General features: G+C 41.4%; 1 protein-coding gene across 7 annotated transcripts in view; it reads left to right on the top strand.

Moving 5' to 3' along the window:
* ROCK2 (Rho associated coiled-coil containing protein kinase 2) overlaps positions 1 to 20,987 on the top strand; it is a 211,146-nt gene that overhangs the window by 105,451 nt on the left and 84,708 nt on the right. For 6 of the 7 annotated variants that reach the window (XM_056564195.1, XM_056564199.1, XM_056564197.1 and 3 more), the window contains one exon: positions 16,459 to 16,603. In XM_056564195.1, coding sequence (XP_056420170.1) covers positions 16,459 to 16,603 — 145 coding nt within the window. Of the gene's footprint in view, positions 1 to 8,004; positions 8,152 to 16,458; positions 16,604 to 20,987 lie in introns of those variants that run through there. The other variant, XM_056564200.1, reaches the window with a different exon arrangement.

Raw genomic sequence — 20,987 nt, 5'->3', positions numbered from 1 at the left:
TCGCCCATTTAACCAGACTATGGCATAGCTACACAAATTTATAAAAAGCATCTAAAGCAAAAGTTGCAATGAAAAGTCTCTTAACTGCAACAAATCATGCAACAAATAACCCCACCAAAAAAACATGGTAAAACCAATAATAAATCCCTTTCTCCACCTGCCCGCCCAACTTTTTGGTTTTGTTTGTCATTTTTAGGAGACTTTGGTAGTTGCATAGAGATTTCCCCAGGTGTCGTCTGGGGTCCCTATGTGCGGCACATTCACATTGATTAAAAGGGTACTCCACACTACTTAAACAACACTAAAAAACCGGTACTTGCAGACAAATTATCATTACCTCTTTCACTAATACAAATATTAATTCCTGATTTAGATCTGAAAGTTTGGCTTAAAAATGGTATATTGAGTGTGGGAGACCTCTGTGGGGATCAACATCTGATGACTTACGCAGAGATTAGAACGAAGTTCCATATACCTAGTATGGATTTCTTTAAGTATCTACAGATCCGCCATTTTCTTAACTCATTACGCTCACCTCATCAGGGATCAGATACTAGCATATTCAGGTTTCTCTCTACAAACATGAAAGGGTTAAAACAGGTTTACCAACCACTGACGGGCTCAGATATCTGTATCAAAAGTGATCCCCTTAGATTGTGGGAGAGAGATCTTGGTTAATCATTTGAGCTGCAAACATGGGAAGATGCGTTCAGACACATTCATAAGGCCTTTCAATGCTCATCACACGGGGAGAGTGTCTTCAAAACGATATTACGATGGTATTTTACGCCAAACAAAATAGCTATGGCATATCCGGGAGCGTCTGATAGATGTTGGAGGGGTTGTGGACACAGAGGTACCCTATACCACATTTTATGGAATTGTCCATTACTAATGCCCTTTTGGATACAGTGTAAAACTTTATTACAAAATATATTCGAGGGGTCTATACCCTGACAACCACATATGATATTACTCTTCTTAGAATTAGATCTAATTCCTCCTCCCCATAGAGACCTTTTTTGTGTAGTATGCGTTATTGCTAAAATAGTTATTACTAGTCACTGGAAATCCCCGTGTCAACCTTCCATTGACAACAGCAAAGATATCTGACATACAGGCATTTTCCTTCCAAACGAATAAAGACGTGTTGGTTGAATATCAAGGGGGGAAAAAATGACAATACTAAATAGAAAGTATTAAAGCATTTACTAGGCCGTAAGATGCCAGATATTTATGCAAGAACGCTATGTTACTGTTTGTTGTGATTTGTTGTTGTTCTAGGTTATCGGCGCTTCTTACAGCACGGCTGTCTGTAATAATTTCTTGAAAATCTTCTCAATAAAAAACTATTGAAAGTAAAGGGGTACTCCACTGGAAAACATTTTCTTTAAATCACCTGGTGCCAGAAAGGTACATAGATCTGTAAATGACTTCTATTTAAAAAACGTAATCCTTCCAGTACTTATCAGTTGCTGTATGCTCCACAGGAAGTTCTTTTCTTTTTGAATTTCCTTTCTGTCTGGCCACAGTGCTCTCTGCTGACACCTTTGTCCATTTTAGGAACTGCCCAAAGTAGGAGAAAATCCCCATAGCTAACCTCTCCTGCTCTGGACAGTTCCTAAAATAGACAGAAGTGTTAGCAGAGAGCACTGTGGTCAAACTTAATTAACGAAGTTCGAAAAGAAAAGAACTTCCTGTGGAGCATATAGCTGCTGATAAGTACTGGAAGGATTGAGATTTTTAAATAGAAGTAATTTCCAGATCTGTTTAACTTTCTGGCACCAGTTGATTTAAAAAAAAAAAAAAAAAAAAAAAATGGTTTTCCAGTGGAGTGCCCCTTTTTAAGCCTACTATTGTATGTTTGTGCATTTATTAGGTAGTTTATATTTGTTTTGGTCTCCTCATAATAAGTATACAGAACCGCTTCGCCGCTGCCGGCCATGGACTTTTGGCGCACTTGTGTGATCGATGCTAATTGCTCGGTGGTTTTGTAATCTGTACATGCTGAAAGTTTTGTTTTGTTTTTTGCTGGTGTCACAATGAAGTTCTCAGTCTATGAGCATTCCAGAGACCTGCATTAAATTCTTCCCCAAGCCGTCACAGTCACTGCTTCCGCTCCTGAGGGCTCTGCACTTTTTAAGAACAAAGTACAGAATGTGCCAGCCAGCTCCCCGGCTCGCTCAGTTGTTGCCATATAGGAGCAGGAGATATATATACTGAATGAGGCTGATTAATAGAATAGTTTGAGGATTGTTTGCTGGAAATCACAGCTGCAGCGTCTGGCCTGAATTGCATTGCGGTTGGCGCCAGCTAGTGGTAATGTGACTGTATTACACAGGTCAGTAGATGCGGTGTTATTTATGGAGTTTATTCTGTTGTGGATGTTTCCTTTGACAGATCTCTCGCCAACGCTAGTTGGCGCTGAACAACTGCCTGCTGTCATAGTAAAAGTAGCGGCGTGCGCGAATGATGGAGATAACATTGGAAAACATCTTTTTGGTGATTGTAATTGTTTATTTCCTGTTTTGCACCCTTTTGGTTGTCTTATTTGACCGTAGTGGTATTGCTATGCTGTGGTTGTCTCCTTTTAAGGAAATATGGATTTATATAAGTGTGCCTTCCAGCTTTTCAAAACTACGACTACGACCCTTTCACTTTTTTTTCTTTTTTTTATAAATTTTTATTTTTTAATTTTAAATTTACATACAAATATAATCCATATATCACTAATAACAACAATAATAACAACAAGTGTTTATATAAATAAATATGACACCCACCCCCCACCCATATGCCCATCGAGAGAAAATAGAAAACAACAACACCCAATTCAACCTCCTTATTGTACCTTCTCAACCCCTACTTGGCCCGCAATGCCCAGGTATTTTCAATATTTTCAAACCATTGAGCTCGGAGTTTAGATTGCCTACTCCTGTATTCTTCAGGATCTGACCAAATGAGTCTTCCTAATATTACATCTATACCCCGGAACCAAATATCAGGCCACCAGACCGGGGAAGCAGAGATAATATATAGAATTTGCGGCAAGACTTTAATTTTGAGCAAGGCGATTCTATCCGCAATTGTAAGTGACAGTTTGATCCATACCTTTATTTATTTTTTTTTTTTTTACTTATTTAAAAGTGGTTTGAGATTTACTTGAACACCAGGTCTTGTACTGCCTGGGCCAACCTCCTCCCCTTCACTTTGGCCAGGATTTTCGCGTCGGTGTTCATTAGGGATATTGGCCTGTAGGACTCAAGTTCTAACGGTCCTTTACCCTTTTTAAGATTCAAAATTATTGTAGCCTCCAGTATAGTCTGGGGGAGCTCCCTGGAAATCTGAGCTTACTTTAGCACACTACAAAAATTGGTAGCAAAACATCCCCAAACTCTTGATATATTTGAAAAGGGAACCCGTCTGAACCCGGTGCTAACGAAGCTCTACTATCCCTGACGAAGCTTTACTATCCCTGATGAAGCTCTGCTATCCCTGACGAAGCTCTGCTATCCCTGACGAAGCTCTGCTATCCCTGACGAAGCTCTGCTATCCCTGACGAAGCTCTGCTATCCCTGACGAAGCTCTGCTATCCCTGACGAAGCTCTGCTATCCCTGACGAAGCTCTGCTATCCCTGACGAAGCTCTGCTATCCCTGACGAAGCTCTGCTATCCCTGACGAAGCTCTGCTATCCCTGACGAAGCTCTGCTATCCCTGACGAAGCTCTGCTATCCCTGACGAAGCTCTGCTATCCCTGACGAAGCTCTACTATCCCTGACTGCCTGGCATAAGTCCTCCACTGTCATTTCCTTATCTAGGAGAGACCGTACATTTTGACTAATCTCTTGGGAGGCCACAGGTTTGTAGATATTCCTCAATCTCATTTTCTTCTGGAATTCTCTCCTATATAGAGACGAAAAATATTGAACTAACATTTCCTGAATTTGTTCTAAGTCAGTAACCACTTCTTTATCTTTTGTTTTAATTTCTACGATCTCACACTTTTCCCGTTGGGCTTTGATCAGATTTGCCGGCAGCTTCCCAGGAGGCCCGCCCTCCACAAATTGTTTTTTGACCAAAAAGAAATATTTTCTGTTGAGATTTATTAACCGACTACTCGGCTAGTTTCTTTTGTGCATTTTTTTTAGATTGTTATAATTATCTGAGTTCTGTTGCTCAGAAAAAATTCTTTCACACTTAACCACATCCTCGCGAATCAGTTTTTTCATTTTTATTAAATTATTTTTTCAAACCTTGGATTGAACTAAACAGTATACCTCTGAATACTGCTTTTAATGTATCCCATACTATTGTATATGAGGCTCTTTCCCTATTAATTTCCCCAAATTCCGATAATTTCTTTATTTCATCCTTATTGTTTAACAAATTTAACCAATAAGGATTTAACCTGAATATCCTCTGCTGACTCCTAGTTTCTTTCCCTACATTGAGAACAAAAGTCAGGGCAGTATGGTCGGAGACCGATTTTGACCCGTATTTAATCGAGCTGACAAATTTTAAACCACAATCATTTCATAATAGCAAATCTATTTGTGAGGCTGTATTGTGTGTATTTGAAAAACAAGAAAACATATTTTCCCTGGATTACTAAGTCTCCGGGGGTCATTCCAACCCATCTCTCACTAATTTAGAAAGGGAGGAATTACCCCTTCGAGCACCCATAATCAGTAGCCCTATCTTTACCTTCAGGATTCATTATACAGTTAGTCACCACACATATATAAAGGTAAATCTTCTCGACCTCTTAAGAAGACTAGTAAATCTTTAAAGGGCCGCAAGTTGAATCCTGCTAAAATAAAGTGTATAAATAATCACGTGTAAAAACGCATATTGTCACCTTTTATCTATTTTTTGCCCTTAAATGGGCACTGTCAGATACAAAAACTTTTGATATGTTGTAAAGTATATATAACCAATAGGTTTTGCAATTGCTTTCATTAGAGAATTTTCAGTATTTCATACTAAAAAATCCAGTCAAACTGCCCCCCCCCCCCCCCCCCTGCCTGCTTGGACACATACTAATCCTTCTGTGTCCATGCGTCATCACCTATGTCACGGACACACTTCCTTGATTGACAGCTGTGAGCGTCAATCAAGGAAGTGTGTCCCGCTACTGTCAGTGAGGACAAGCTTGGAGTTGTAGTTTTGCTAATGCTAGGGGAGAAGTGAGCAGACAGCATACTGAGGGAGGGGGCGGAGACATGCACAGTGAGGCCACGCCCCCTCCCTATGAGAGGAATTCAGACTAGTGAGCTAAATTAAAAGTGTAATAAAAAAAATAATAAAGGTGCTAGACACATAAAAATTAGATGTACATGGTCAGAATAAGGTACTGAGTGATATATTAAAAAATGTGTGTTTGTTGGATCTGACGGGTACACGTTAAGGGTCTTATTCACACATACAGTATTCCGAGCAGATTTGATGGGCAGGATTTCAAGCTGCGTTCTGTCAGTCAGTTTACATTGAAAACTGCAGCAGAAAATCCTGCGCATCAAATCTGCACAGAATACTGTAGGTGTGAATAGACCATTAATGGTTACTGGTATATTTTTCTGAATAAGTATCGACACCCCACAGAATAGCTTGAAAAGGTAGAATGGAATTCCAAATGAGACCATTTTCTTACCATTCTGCATTTGTTCTCCTCTGTTGTATGTGTCTCCAAAATACACACTATAGCTGGTAAGTATTTCTGCATACAGTCAAAGACCGCCATTCTTTTACTCGCCTCCCCCATTCCATTCACGTTCCACGTACAAATTTTAACTGACATATCAACCTAGGGGGAAAAAAGAAAAAAAAAAAGCCACAACAACCCTCCCAATGGGCCCTTCCTACCCTCCCATTCTGCATGGTCTGCATTTGCATACCGACCTCTAACTTTGTCATGCAAGAACTCTAACCCCCCCCCCCCCCCTGTACCGCTCTCAACTTTATTCATTACATTACATTAATTATAAGCCTTCATGCTCAAGCCACTGTTGCATAATCTTTAAGAAAACTAAGAAAACACAACCTTATCCCTATAAATTACTTTTGCCGGGAATAATAATGAAAAAGCAATTTTAGCCTCAAACGTACGTTTTTTAACAGCTTTAACCCCTTAAGGACTAAGCGTTTTTCCGTTTTTGCACTTTAGTTTTTTCCTCCTTACCTTTAAAAAATTATAACCCTTTCAATTTTGCACCTAAAAATCCATATGATGGCTTATGTTTTGTGCCACCAATTCTACTTTGTAATGACATCAGTCATTTTACCCAAAAATCTACGACGAAACGGAAAAAAAAAAATCATTGTGCTCCAATATTGAAGAAAAAATGCCATTTTGCTTCCGTTTCTACATAGTACATTTTTCAGTAAAAATGACACCTTATGTTTATTCTGTAGATCCATATGATTAAAATGATCCCCTACTTATATAGGTTTGAGTTTGTCGTACTTCTGGAAAAATCATAACTACATACAGGAAAATTGTCATCTTCTGACCCCTATAACTTTTTTTTTTTTTTTCCCACGTACGGGGTGGTATGAGGGCTCATTTTTTGCGCCGTGATCTGAAGTATAGCGGTACCATTTTTGTATTGATCGGACATTTTGATCGCTTTTTATTCCTTTTTCATGATATAAAAAGTGACCAAAAATACGCTATTAACTATATATTTTTTTATAATTCGGACATTTCCGCACGCAGCGATACAACACACACACACACACACACACACACACACACACACACACACACATATATATATATATATATATATATATATATATATATATATATATAAATATAAGAACTTGTCCACAGCACCACAAAATGTGCAAAAAGTGCAAGTTTATTCCATAAAGGGTGTCATAACAGCAGCTGCTTGAGAAAGGTCAGGATTGAGCTGACTGAAACGTTGCTGCTGTTATGACACCTTTTATGGAACAAACTTGCACTTTTTGCACATTTTGTGGTGCTGTGGACAAGATCCAGGATCTGCATGCACCCCCTCTACATTTTTACACACATTATGTTTTACTTAGGTCCTGCTAATAAGTCCGTGTCTTGAGATGTCCTGGAAAAGTAAGTATCTTATTCAGAGATGCATACTTTCCAGGATTTTTTACCCAGAACTATGAGTGCATGCAGGCACCTGTACCTTAAAGTTTTCTTACCACACCCGTGATTCAGAAAGACTGGAGGGACCATAACTGGTATACTGCTTTAAATCGCCTTTGGCAACCTTTTTCAATAGGTCACTGTCACCACCGCATTTGCCTGTAGAAATAAATAAAAAATCACATCCTTGTATATTCTCATGTTCTCATATCCCCCTGTGTTACTCCATAATATTCTGTCTTTCCTGGGGTATAATGCAATTCACTTTACACAGCTAGACCTCTTGTCTCCTGAGTGGCTTCTAAGTGAGTAAGCAAACAAGTGGCATTAGTGTTCCTCAGACTGCAGTCTACAGTCCTAAAGTTGTACCTGCCACGGGTGCTGCTACTTGGCCCTGCATATTAATAGCCAAGTTACAGCATATCACATCATAATGGGTCCATCCATAGACACTTCACATGTTAATGGATCACAAGTTCATGGAGGACCCCCACATCAAGGGGAATCCCCCCCAACCCCTCCCCAGTGCTCCCTTCCCACCTCCCTTGCCGCTTATCCCCCCCCCCCCCCCCACCCGGGAAGGGAGCACCGAGAAGGGAAAAGGACCCCTGAACTTCAGCGCCCCATATTTCATTAAGCAATATATTCATGTTACAGACAAGCAAAGTTCCAAGAAACATAGGGGGAGATTTATCAAAACCTGTGCAGAGGAAAACTTGCCCAGTTGCCGATAGCAACCAATCAGCTTACGACTTTCATTTTTATGAAGGCCTGTGAAAAATGAAAGAAGCGATCTGATTGGTTGCTATGGACAACTGGGCAAGTTTTCCTCTGCACAGGTTTTGATAAATCTCCCCCATAGTCTCCACTCACGGCAACTTCAACTGATCCGTCCTGGTCTGAAGAGGCTTTCCTTGCATCTAACGCCGCCGTGCGCCGGCGCGGTCACCTGACTGGCACATGGCCCCGATTTCCATATATGAGACCGAACTAAACCAAGTTGCAGGCAGCCCAGAGGGGGGTAAGCGGCGCAAAAAGTGTAGGAGTTTCGGCAGTATACCATTGTCCCGGGGGCTCTGACACCCTCCCTGTTCCTCTGTAGCATTCATCCTAAAAAGCAGAATCCCACACACTCTCGCCGAAGCGAACGGCCAGTATCTCCAAGGGGTCATCCACATCGCTGCACTGCCTCCCCCGCCAGGTGCCAATTCACCCATTCCGGCACATTGTATCTCCATACCTTCAGAGGTCGAGGCAATCAGGCAGCAAGGTGAGCAGGAGGGGAAGGGGAGCCAAGAGAACACGTCATGACGGATCTGCGTTGATCCCACCTTTTGCAAAACTACAACTACGACCCTTTCACTTTTTTACTATTTATGTTATAGTCTTGTTCTAAAATAAAAAAATATGTTCTCTCACATCATTCTACACTCAATAGCTCATAATGAAAAAGTGAAAGCAGAATTTAAGAAATTTTGGTGGAAAAACTAACATTTTTCATGGAAATAAGTATTGATACCCTTTGCTGTTACTCTTGTAATTTAGCTCTGGCTCCTCCCATTTCTCTGGATCACCTCTGAGATGTATCTACACCCTGATTTGGAGTCACCTGTGTTAAATTTAGCTGATTGGACAGGGTTTGGAAATACACAGCCCTGACTATATAAGGTTTGACAGCTTACAATCATGCATATCATATGCATATCAGAGAAAAAAAACAAGTCATGAGAAGGAAAGAACTACCTGTAAAGCCCAGATATAGGATTGTAAGACGGTACAGATCCGGAGAAGAGGACACAAGTTTAACACAACCAAGACTTATCCTAGAGTTAACCATCCCACCAAACTAATCTGAGGAGAAGGGCCTTGGTAAGTGACCAAAGACTCTGGCTGTGCCTCGAAGTGTACAGATGGGAGAAACTTCCAGAAGGTCAACTATGATGGCAGCCTCCACCAATCTGGGATACATGTCCGAATGACCGGAATTATTCTTTTCCACAGTTGAAGGTGCATAAAAGACCACCTGGAGTTTACAAAAATAAAACACCAAAAGAAGAAACAGAAGAAAAACAAGATTTTCCGGTGTGATGAAATCAAGATTGGTCTTTTGATCTGTCATGTCTGAAGGTATCCAGGCACTTCTCCTTACCTTCTCAGTACCATCCCTACTGTGAAGCATGGTGGGGTTGCTTCATGCTCTGAGACTGGTCTGGTCTGAGGGAAAGCTAAATGGAGCAAATTCCAGAAATATTCTTTATGAAAACTTGATCCAGAGGGCTGTGGACTTCTAGATGACCCCGAATCTTCTAACCAGACAGGGACCCCAAGCACACAGCCAAGACCACACAGTGGCTAATGGACAGCGCTGTAAATGTCCTTCAGTGGCCCGGGCCAGAGCCTGGACTTGCACCCAAATTAACATCTCTGGAGAGACCTTAAAGGGTTAAGATAGATTTCATGTAGTATAAATAGACTGTGTCCACCAGAACTGCTACCTGTAATCGACTCAGGCTCATTATGGGGGGCATTCAAATAAGGGAGAATATGGAAACTGGTTAACTGGTTGACAATCCCTTCAAGGAGTTGCTGCGCGAAGATGATGGTTCAGCTATTGCTTGTACCTCTGGGTTATATAACTCCATATTTTAAAAGTAAATATTTGCCCACGATAAACTTTATTAACCCCTTTAGGCCAGCGGTAGGCCTGTGTTTCACGACTGAGAATATTGTATTGGGAAAAGGAAATAATTGTTGCATGAGAAACCCAAACATATAAATGGAGTTAAGTGCCATTTAACAAGGTGCTAAAGGCTTTTACAGGAGCGACGAGCCGTCCCACCGCATGTTATTACTACAGGCTGGCACTGGCTTTTATTGGATCCTGGTCTGGCAGTGCCCTGAAGTCAGAGAGCGTTGTGGTTAGCTGTACAAGATAAGCGGCGGATATCAGTTGTCTTGAGAAACAAAGGCATTTATTTAGCTGGGAGAGTGCGTTCCAATGTCAATATTCCCCACACGAGCTCCTGGCTGGCTGTGTAAATGGGATTGTGATGAGTAACATTTCTCTAGGTGTGTGGGGAAGTGAAGCTGCTGGCAGCGCCGGGTCGGGATGACGGACAGCTTTCAGCGCCACACTTGTGGTGTTTGGCTTTGGTTGCGGATTGAGCTGTTGTTCCTGCCATTGGCTAAAATAGAACGTAGGGTTTTAGAGGACTAAAGGGAGCTCTGCTTTACATCCCCAGTTTTTACTGTGATATAAAACAAATCTAAGAACAACAAATAACACAGTACCTGCTTTAGTTCCTCATGTGATGAAGATCGAAACACGTGTAGGGCGGCACGATTTGGGGAAAATGACCGGTTGTGATTATAGAAGAACATTCGATATGCGATTGCAATATAATAAACAAATGGTGTAATCCCCCAGATTCATGTCCGATCTCCCCCATTTCATGTCCACACCCCCATCTCACATTCCCCCCATTTCACATTCCCCCCATTTCATTTTTATCCCCCCATTTCATGTCTACACCCCCATCTCACATTCCCCCCATTTTACATTCCCCCATTTCATTTTTATCCCCCCATTTCATGTCCACACCCCCATGTCACATCTCTCCATTTCATGTCCACACCCCCATGTCACCCCCCAATTGTCACTTCTCCCCTATTAATATTGTTCCGGGGCATGACTGAGACACAAAAAATAAAAACTGATACTTACCTAGCCCTGATCCCTTTCTCCTGCAGAGGTCAGCAGAGAGCACTGTGGTCATGACATCAGAGGAAATGCATTTCTTTTTTGGATTTCTCTTTAGTACACAGCCCCTAAAAAGTACTGGAAGGATTAAGATTTTTTAATAGAAAGGGATTTACAAATCTAAATGTATCACGCAAAGGAAAAAAGGAGCAGAATGAAAGCAACTCTGTATATGAGTGGTACCGGTACGAGGAGTCTGCAGAAGTTGTCAGGGTCCAGTTACTCCGTGATACCTGCGGGGTGCATGCAACTAGGTAAAGTATCAAAATGTAACAATAGAAGAATGTAGCATTCACTCGCCGCAGTACTGGCATCAATTATCCCGGCTAGAGGGGATCGCGGGTCGGCGTCTTGTGGACTTCAGGAGCGCTCAGAGGCTACATCCGGAAGTCCACAAGACGCCGACCCGCGATCCCCTCTAGCCGGGAACGTTGATGCCAGTACTGCGGTGAGTGAATGCTACATTCTTCTATTGTTACATTTTGATTTACAAATCTGTTTAACTTTCTGGCAGCGGTTGATTTAAAAAAAAAAGTTTTCCATGGGAGTACCCCTTTAAGTTTCTATTTCTTTATTTATTTTACATGTGCATTTGCTTATTATAGCGTTTTTTTTTTTTTATCCTATTCGAGGGATCTACTTCTGTTTCGATCCTTTTAAAGGGAATGTGCTATTAAAAAATGATGTTTTGTTTAATTATATTTTTATTTATAGAGCATTGTAAGAATTGTTGGTGATGTTTTGGTGTTTTTTTTTTTTCCTATATAAAAGGTACACTTTATTGTTATTTATAGCAGAGCTGTCAAGATGCAGTCACATTTGTGACAGACAGTTCTGCTTTTTTTTTTTATTACAAGCATAAACGGCTAAAGTGTTACAGAACACTATGTCCGGATATTTGTGGTTGCGCAGATTGTAGCTCGCTGCATATATGGTCATGCCCTGGGAATGTTTTGTGGTCATGCCCCGGGAATGTTCTACTACAGAATTGTGTAAATGAGAGAAGCGATGTGTTCAGCACGCTCAATTTATATGGCGTAGCAAATTTGGTATAGTAGAATTTTTTTTTAAATTATATGTAGTCTTATTACAGTATAGATATATTTCATAACATGGCGAATGCTGGCTGCTTCTCCTATCAGAACAGCGCCAATCTAGTTTTCAATCATGTGACTGGTTGCTAAGGAGTACACTGCCTATAATGTGCCCCTAGCAACAAGTCTTTCTTATGTCAACTAAAGACTATGGGGGAGATTTATCAAAACCTGTCCAGAGGAAAAGTTGCAGAGTTGCCCATAGCAACCAATCAGATCGCTTCTTTCATTTTTCAGAGACCTTTTCAGAAATGAAAGAAATGATCTGATTGGTTGCTATGGGCAACTTGGCAACTTTTCCTCTGAACAGGTTTTGATACATCTCCCCCTATAAGAGTGACAATTGTGCTGCGGTTATTACTTAGTGTGCTTTGGTCTTTTTTACTGTGTTTTTCTTTGTTTATGTGAAACCTGAAAATAAAAAAGATTATTTGATTTAAAAAAAATAAGCACGGTACAGAAAAAAGGGCAGTAGAGTCTGAAAGTACCAAAGAAACACATTCCCTTAAAGGGGTACTCCGCCCCTAGACATCTTATCCCCTATCCAAAGGATAGGCCTCGGCTGTGGCACCCCAGTCATCTTGGCCGTGGCACCCCAGTCATCTCGGCCGTGGCACCCCAGTCATCTCGGCCGTGGCACCCCAGTCATCTCGGCCGTGGCACCCCAGTCATCTCGGCCGTGGCACCCCAGTCATCTCGGCCGTGGCACCCCAGTCATCTCGGCCGTGGCACCCCAGTCATCTCGGCCGTGGCACCCCAGTCATCTCGGCCGTGGCACCCCAGTCATCTCGACTTAGCTCCATGCCGGATGACTGGCGATGCGGGATGGGAGGCTTGTGACATCATGGCCACGCCCTTCATGACATCACGATCACGCCCCCCCCCCCAATGCAAGTCTATGGGAGGGGGTGTGACAACAGTCACGCCCCCTCCCATAGACTTGCATTGAGGGGTGTGGTCGGGATGTCACGAGGGGGCATGGTTGTGACATCACGAGCCTCCGGCCGATGATCTAAACGAACGCTGAGTGCAGCAGGGAGATAGCGGGGGTCACCAGTGGAGGGACCTCCGCAATCAGACATCTTATCCCCTATCCTTTGGATTACCCTTTTTAATCTTATTCCAAATGTTATGATATTTTAAAGGGGTACTCCACTGGAAAACATTTTTTTTTTTTTTTTTTTTTTTTAATCAACTAGTGCCAGAAAGTTAAACAGAGTTGTAAATTACTACTATTAAAAAAATCTTAATCCGTCCAGTACTTATCAGGTGCTGTATACTACAGAGGAAGTTGTTTTCTTTTTGAATTTCTTTTCTGTCTGACACAGATTTTTAAATAGAAGTGATTTACAAATGTGTTTAACTTTCTGGCACCGGTTGATTAAAACAAATGTTTTCCAGTGGAGTACCCCTTTAATAAAGATACATTTGGGTGAATGATCTCCTTAAATGATGTATTGTATGGACAGTATGCAAGAAGAGAATTTTTTCGATGTTGTAATTTTTAAATTCTTTTTTTTGTTAAAAGAAGCCATTCCATTTCCGTTTCTGTTAACAGTGTTATCGTCTGTAGGAACATTCTTACATTAGATCCTTAAAGGGTCAGATAAGGCGGTCTGTGTGACATAAGAGCAGGAGATTTTTTAATGGGATTTACCAAATGCAGACGAAAATGGAAAATGAGTCAGTGCTGACAAAATTTCCGGTCACAGTGCAGGCCTTCCTGTCACCGCTCACTCGTTGACTTACACATAATGGAAATCCTCATGGTGTTCCAAAACAATAGTAGGAATAATACCATCAAAAAAAAAATCTGGTTTTAATATAAACCCTCTTATATAACGATCTTTAAAAAAAATAAAAAAAAATAAATGTTTTCACACTGGTCATTAGAGCATTAGACACTTAGGGTGATGCTTCCTGTTCTTTGCAGCTAACTTGTCAGCTTTGCTGTGTGGGTTGGGACAGATTCATCTGAGAGTGGCAGATTTAGTGACTGCTGTACTGATGGAGACCTAGATAAGGCTGCATTCACATCTCGTTTTTGCAATACGGTTCCCGTATCAGGTTTTTCGTAAAAAATGTCTCAAAACAGGACCGAACCGATATACAACTGTGTACAACTGGATAGACCGCTCTACGGTTTTAATGTCTGGTTGCATATGGTTTAATATGTGCGGTGACGGTGTTATTTAATCTATTATTTAAAAACATTTATACATTTTATTGGAAAAAGTACCGTATTTATCGGCGTATAACACGCACTTTTTAGGCTAAAAATTTTAGCCTAAAGTCTATGTGCGTGTTATACGCCGATACCGCCCCAGGAAAGGCAGGGGGAGAGAGGCCGTCGCTGCCCGCTTCTCTCCCCCTGCCTTTCCTGGGGTCTAGAGCCCTGCTGCCGGCCCTTCTCACCCCCTGGCTATCGGCACCGCTGCCCGTTCTGTCCCCCTGACTATCGGTACCGGCGCCGATAGCCAGGGGGAGAGAAGGGGCAGCGGCACCCATTGCCGGCGCCGCTGCCCCGTTGCCTCCCCCCATCCCCGGTGGCATAATTACCTGAGTCGGGTCCGCGCTGCTGCAGGCCTCCGGCGTGCGTCCCCTTCGTCGTTGCTATGCGCTGCACGTGCATAGCAACGACGCAGGGGACGCACACCGGAGGCCTGCAGCAGCGCGGACCCGACCCAGGTAATTATGCCACCGGGGATGGGGGGAGGCAACGGGGCATCGGCGCCGGCAATGGGTGCCGCTGCCCCTTCTTTCCCCCTGGCTGTCGGCGCCGCTTCTCTCCCCCTGGCTATCGGCGCCGGCAGTGGGGCGCCGGTACCGATAGTCAGGGGGACAGAACGGGCAGCGGCGCCGATAGCCAGGGGGAGAGAAGGGCCGGCAGCAGCGCTCTAGACCCCAGGAAAGGCAGGGGGAGAGAAGCGGGCAGCGACGGCCTCTTTCCCCCTTCCTTTCCTGGGGGTGTATCGGGGTATACACGCGCACACACACACCCTCATTTTACCATGGATAGAGGGTGCGTGTTATAGGCCGGTGCGTGGTATACCCCGATAAATACGGTAATTAAAGAAATGTGTTTTTTTTTTTTCTCCATAGTGACTGCACCTGCACTCGCATTTAACCCCTGGACATGTTTTATTCATACAGTTATTGCTTGTCTGGGCACTAGTAATCATAAAATATTATGTCAGATGCCTCCTCTAGAATTTTATGTGATTTTCAATTTGGCACCAAATTTTGGCGCAAAAAAAAAGTTCAATATTGTGGCAAAAAAATATTTTGACCTCAAACTAAAAACTATTCTGGCATGAAAAAGACAAAAGTGGCACAAAATGAACTCTCAAATATTTTCATATTTTTAAGGCAGCACAGGAGACCTTTAAAAATGTTAGGAGAAAAAAAAGTGTAATTAATATCGGTGTAAAAGAAATTACAGTAGTTTTTGAATATGTCCCTCAGTGTCTAAGGAAAGGTGAATATCTACTATATATTCTGATCCCATAGAGATAGCAGCATTATACAGATCCGGATGGGGAGGGAAGGGGTCTTTTAGCTACTAGGAGGGTGTCTGGTAGGTGATTGTCATCCTGTAGTTCACAGGAATCAGCTGACTCAGGACTGATTTGCTTTTGACGTATTAAGCACGGTAGCTTTTTTTTCGAGTTGTACTGGTATTCACGTGACCTAGTTACAGTAATTTAATGCATAGATGCAGCTGCACTGGAATAAAACAACTGACACTGAGATGGGAATCTCAATAGGTTAATACTTTATCCGATGACCATCACCTTTTTATGTTTTTTGATAATTAAGTTGATATTGCTCTGAGACTAGTTACTCGTCCTATAATCTTATTTTTATTATTGACATGTTTCATTGATATTTCATGTGTTGATGGTGATTCCTGGGAATTGTCATTGAAATTCTTTTTTTTTTTTTCTTCTTCTCTGTTATTTATATTTTGAGAAAAAAAAACTGTAAAATCTTACAAATAGTTTGATATATATGTAAATGACACTGTATAACTAGTGATGATGAGTGCGCATGAAGTGGGGAAAAAAAAGCACAGAGTGCTTTTAAAGGGGTTATCAAGGAATGTAAAAACAGAGCTACCTTCTATGAAAAACCTCACCCCGTCTGTCACCAGGTTGGATTTGGTTCTACAGCTTAGTTCCCAACCTGGAGACAGGCGTGGAGCTGTTTTTTTTTTAAATAAATTAGCTTTATTTTTCAATTTCTGGATAACCCCTTTAAGTCCCATCCATTGCAGCTGCAGTAAAGCACACTCATCCTGTTGCACTGTCTATATGGGAAAGAAGTAAAATTAAGTACAAAAGACAAAGGTGAGGAACATTTCTGTATATGGTACCGTAATGGAGCTTTTATTTATGTTGCATTATAACAATAATTTTGCAGAATAATAACCAATTGTGTGTGCCGCACTCATACGGTTTCCCTGATGTCCTAGACAGGTATGGTGCGTTGTGACACTGCTGTTGGAACTCCAGATTACATATCACCTGAGGTGCTGAAGTCTCAAGGAGGAGATGGCTACTACGGACGGGAGTGTGACTGGTGGTCGGTCGGAGTCTTCCTGTTTGAGATGCTGGTTGGTAAGTGAAAAACCTAATATTTATATATTTCATCAAGATACCTATTTCATGAAGCACCTATGTCATCCAGGGAAAGGTGGTTGAGATATGGGAAATCCCAGAATAGTTAAATCCCTGGCAAAACTTTGCTTTCTAGAGACTTTTGGTAATCCTGTTATTGGGCCTTGATTTTAATAGGATAAATGGCAGGTTTGGTAGTGGGGTCTTTCATCACTTCATAGGCCACTCCAGCTTTTCAGACTAGCCCACATCCACATAGGTGCTAAAGGCTGGTCATCACTTGGTATTATGACTAGGGCAGAGTCAGTCTGCAAGTGAGGCTGTAAGGAACCTACATCACTGATAAGAGTTTACTCCACCCCTAGACATCTTATCCCAAAAGATAGGGGATAAGATGTCTGATCACGGGGGGTCCCACCACTGGGGACTCCCACAATCTCTCCTGTAGCACCCACTTGTCACTAGCTGCATGGAGCGAAGATCACGTCATGTCTGATGACTCATGATACAGGGGCTAGAGTATCGTGATGTCACCCCCCCTCATAATGTCATGCCCCACCCCCTCAATGCAACCCTATGTTGCAGGTGCCACACCCCCTCTGAAAGACTTGCATCGAGAAGGAAGGGACTTGTCTAGGGGAGGAGTACCCCTTTAAATCTTGAGGTTTTCAGCCTCAAAAGGTGGCATTGTAAGCTGTGTGAGTAACACATTTTTGTGGTGTTGGGTGGCTGGTAGTAAGCCACCTGTATAGACAAAGATGGGATCTGTACAGTTAGCGCTTTATTTTGTTACTGAAAAAATAAGACGGGAAGCCCTGTTTAATTATTATTTACATGTCTCTAACTGCTAACGTTTGACTGGTTCTACTGAGCTAATCTCCCACAATACTTTTAGAAAGGCAGCATGCACCCCGTATTGTTTTCGAAACCATACTTCTTCTAAAAGCAGGTACTCTGACAACAGCAAAATACAGTAAAACTCCTTTAGGGTAAGTTCACTAGTACAAGATCTGCTGCATATTTTGCTTCTGATTTAGCTATCCATTGATTTCAATTAGCTGCAAGAAAAAGTATACAGCCGATCCTGTACCTGTGATCTCTTGAACCGTTCCCGACCTATGATGTACCATCATGGGTTGGATGAGGGGAACATGACCCATGCCTGCGGGTCGGGTTCACGTGATAACCAATGACAGACATTGGGGTTGGCTCCAATGTCCCTCATTGAAATGGTTAGATGCCATGATCAATAGCAATCACGTCATTTAAACATTAAATGCCGGTAATCCCTGGGGTCTAGAGGACCCATCTGCAGTTCTATAAAACATTTAAAAAGAAAAAAAAAAAAACATATTTGGTATCGCCGTGTGCGTGATTTTTTAAACCATAAAATTATGATGTTTCTGATGCTGCACGGTAAAAGGCGTAAATGCAAAAAAAATTCCAAATGCCAAAATTACTGATTTTTGGTCACATCACGTCTCGCAATAAAAAGTGATCAAAAAGTCATATATACGCAAACGTGATACCGTTAAACTACAGCTCATGGCGCAAAAAATAAACCCTAACATAGCTCCACAGGTGGAAAAATAAAAAGTTATAGGGATCAAAACATGGTATAAAACTTTTTTTTCAATTTTTCTTTTTACCTTAAAACGAAGCAAAAAATTATCCAAATTTGGTATGATGATGATCCATAGAATTAAGATGGCATGTCAGATTCACTGTATTGTGAACCTTGAAAAAATTATTGCCCCACATAATTGCGCAATTCCATATTTTTTCAATTTTGCCTTACATATATATTTTTTTCTGGCTCTGCAATACATTATATGATAAAATAAAGTACGACAATAAAATGTACAACTTGTCCCTCAAATAAGAAGCGCTAATACAACTTTGTCAGTAGTAAAAAAAAAGTACGAGTCGAAGGGTGCGTTCACACTGAGGAATTCACGAGGAATAATTTAGGTCAGGAAATTGTTGCCTTCTGTCATTTTATCCATCAAGCGGAATTCGAGTGAAATTTCCATGCGGTAATGAAGGAGGAGGCTATTTAATATACTTTTCTGAATTCCGCTCGAATTTCGCTTGAAAACGATGTCTGGCAGAATTTTTTTTTACCATTGACTTCTATTGGATTCTGCTTGTGGATTCGGCTTAAAGAATGATCATGCTCTTTCTTCAAGTGGAAAGGAATTCAGCGTCGGAATTCTGCTATCAGAATTTCCTCAGTGTGAACAGGACAGCAGAAAAAACATTAAAGTCAATGGGCAGAGGGGATGTGCATTAATTTGGAGCGGAGAATTTGAATTACTCGAGTAAATTCCTCTTGAATTACTCAGTGTGAACGCTCCCTTAGAATGTGAGAAGCAAAAAAGAGAGCAAAAAATAAATAAAAAATTGCTGGGTCATGAAGGGGTTAAAAGGGTTGTCCAACAATGAAACCATTTTTCAATTGTCTAATCGATAAACATATATTGGTAAGCAAAGTTCTTTTACTATCTTTCTGTCATGTTTTCTGTCTTTGATGCAAACTTCTTGTTCTGTTGCCTTCAGCCCAACGTCTACAGGACACTATAGTTGGGAATTCAGCCAACTCTTGGCTCCCTTCCACTACATCTTTTTGACTATTATAACCCCTTCCACATAGTGGGATGGAGATAGAGTTGGCTAAAATCCCAGCTAGAATGTAATGTACACAGGAACAGGAAGTCTGTTACAGGATATACACTAGACTGCACATTGGGCTGAAGACAACAGAACAAAAAGTTCTGCACGAAAGACCACAGAACATTGGTAAAATACGTTTCTTTACAATCTTAGTTCATTTACATGACAGTTATAAATAGGTTCCATTGTCGGACAACCCCTTTAAAGGGAACCGGTCATGTTGAAACTGCAATCTGATCTATGGGCGTTAACCCCTTAACGACGCAGGACGTAAATGTACGTCCTGGTGACGTGGTACTTAACGCAACAGGACGTACATTTACGTCCTGAGCATAACCGCGGGCATCGGAGCGATGCCGGCATCATGCGCGGCAGGTCCCGGCTGTGGATCGCAGCCAGGGACCCGCCGGTAATGGCGGACACCCGCGATCCCGCGGATGTCCGCCATTAACCCCTCAGATGCCGTGATCAATACCGATCATGGCATCTGCAGCAACGCGGTCACTTAACAGGATGATCGAATCGCCCGCAGCGCTGCCGCGGCGATCCGATCATCCTGCACAGCAGACGGAGGTCCCCTCACCTGGCTCCGCTGCCTTCCGGGAGTCTTCTGCTCTGATCTGCCTTCCCGCAAACCAGAGCAGAAGATCACCGATAACCCTGATCAGTGCTATGTCCTATACATAGCAGTGAACAGGATTAGTAATCGAATGATTGCTATAAATAGTCCCCTATGGGGACTATTAAAGTGTAAAAATAAAAGTAGAAAAAGTAAAAAAAAGAAAGTAAAAAAAATGTGAAAACCCCCCTCCCCCAATAAAAACGTAAATTGTCCCATTTTCCCTATTTTACCCCCAAAAAGTGTAAAAAAAAATATTTTATATACATATTTGGTATCACCGCGTGCGTAAATATCCAAACTATTAAAATAAAATGTAAATGATCCCGTACGGTGAACAACGTGAACATAAAAAAAAAAAGTCCAAAATTGCTGCTTTTTTGTAACATTTTATTCCAAAAAAAATTAATAAAAAATGTAATAAAAGTTTTGTATAAGCAACTATGGTATTAATAAAAAGTACAGATCACGGCGCAAAAAAATGAGCCCTCATACCACCGCTTATACGGAAAAATGAAAAAGTTATAGGCCTTCAAAATAGGGGGATTTTAAACGTACTAATTTGGTTAAAAAGTTAGCGTTTTTTTTTTTTTTTAAGCACAACAGTAATAGAAAAGTGTATAATCATGGGTATCATTTTAATCGTATTGACCCAGAGAATAAAAAACACGTCATTTTTACCATAAATTGTACGGCGTGAAAACAAAACCTTCCAAAATTAGCAAAATTGCGGTTTTCTTTTTAATTTCCCCACACAAATAGTATTTTTTTGGTTGCGCCATACATTTTATGGTAAAGTGATTGATGTCATTATGCAGGACAACTGGGCACACAAAAAACAAGCCCTCATACTAGTCTGTGGCTGAAAATATAAAAGAGTTATGATTTTTTGAAGGGGAGGAGGAAAAAACGAAAACGTAAAAATAAAATTGTCTGAGTCCTTAAGGGGTTAAAGGGGTACTCCTGTGGAAAACTTTTATTTTTTTTTCAAATCAACTGGTGCCAGAAAGTTAAGCAGATTTGTAAATTACTTCTATTAATAAAATCTTAATCTTTCCAGTACTCTTTAGGGTCTGTATACTACAGAGGAAA

Source organism: Hyla sarda, chromosome 3 (assembly GCF_029499605.1).
Source record: "Hyla sarda isolate aHylSar1 chromosome 3, aHylSar1.hap1, whole genome shotgun sequence".
Classification (NCBI taxonomy): Eukaryota; Metazoa; Chordata; class Amphibia; order Anura; family Hylidae; genus Hyla; species Hyla sarda.
Note: the sequence above shows the minus strand (reverse complement) of the source record. Positions and strands in the feature narration are given on the sequence as shown.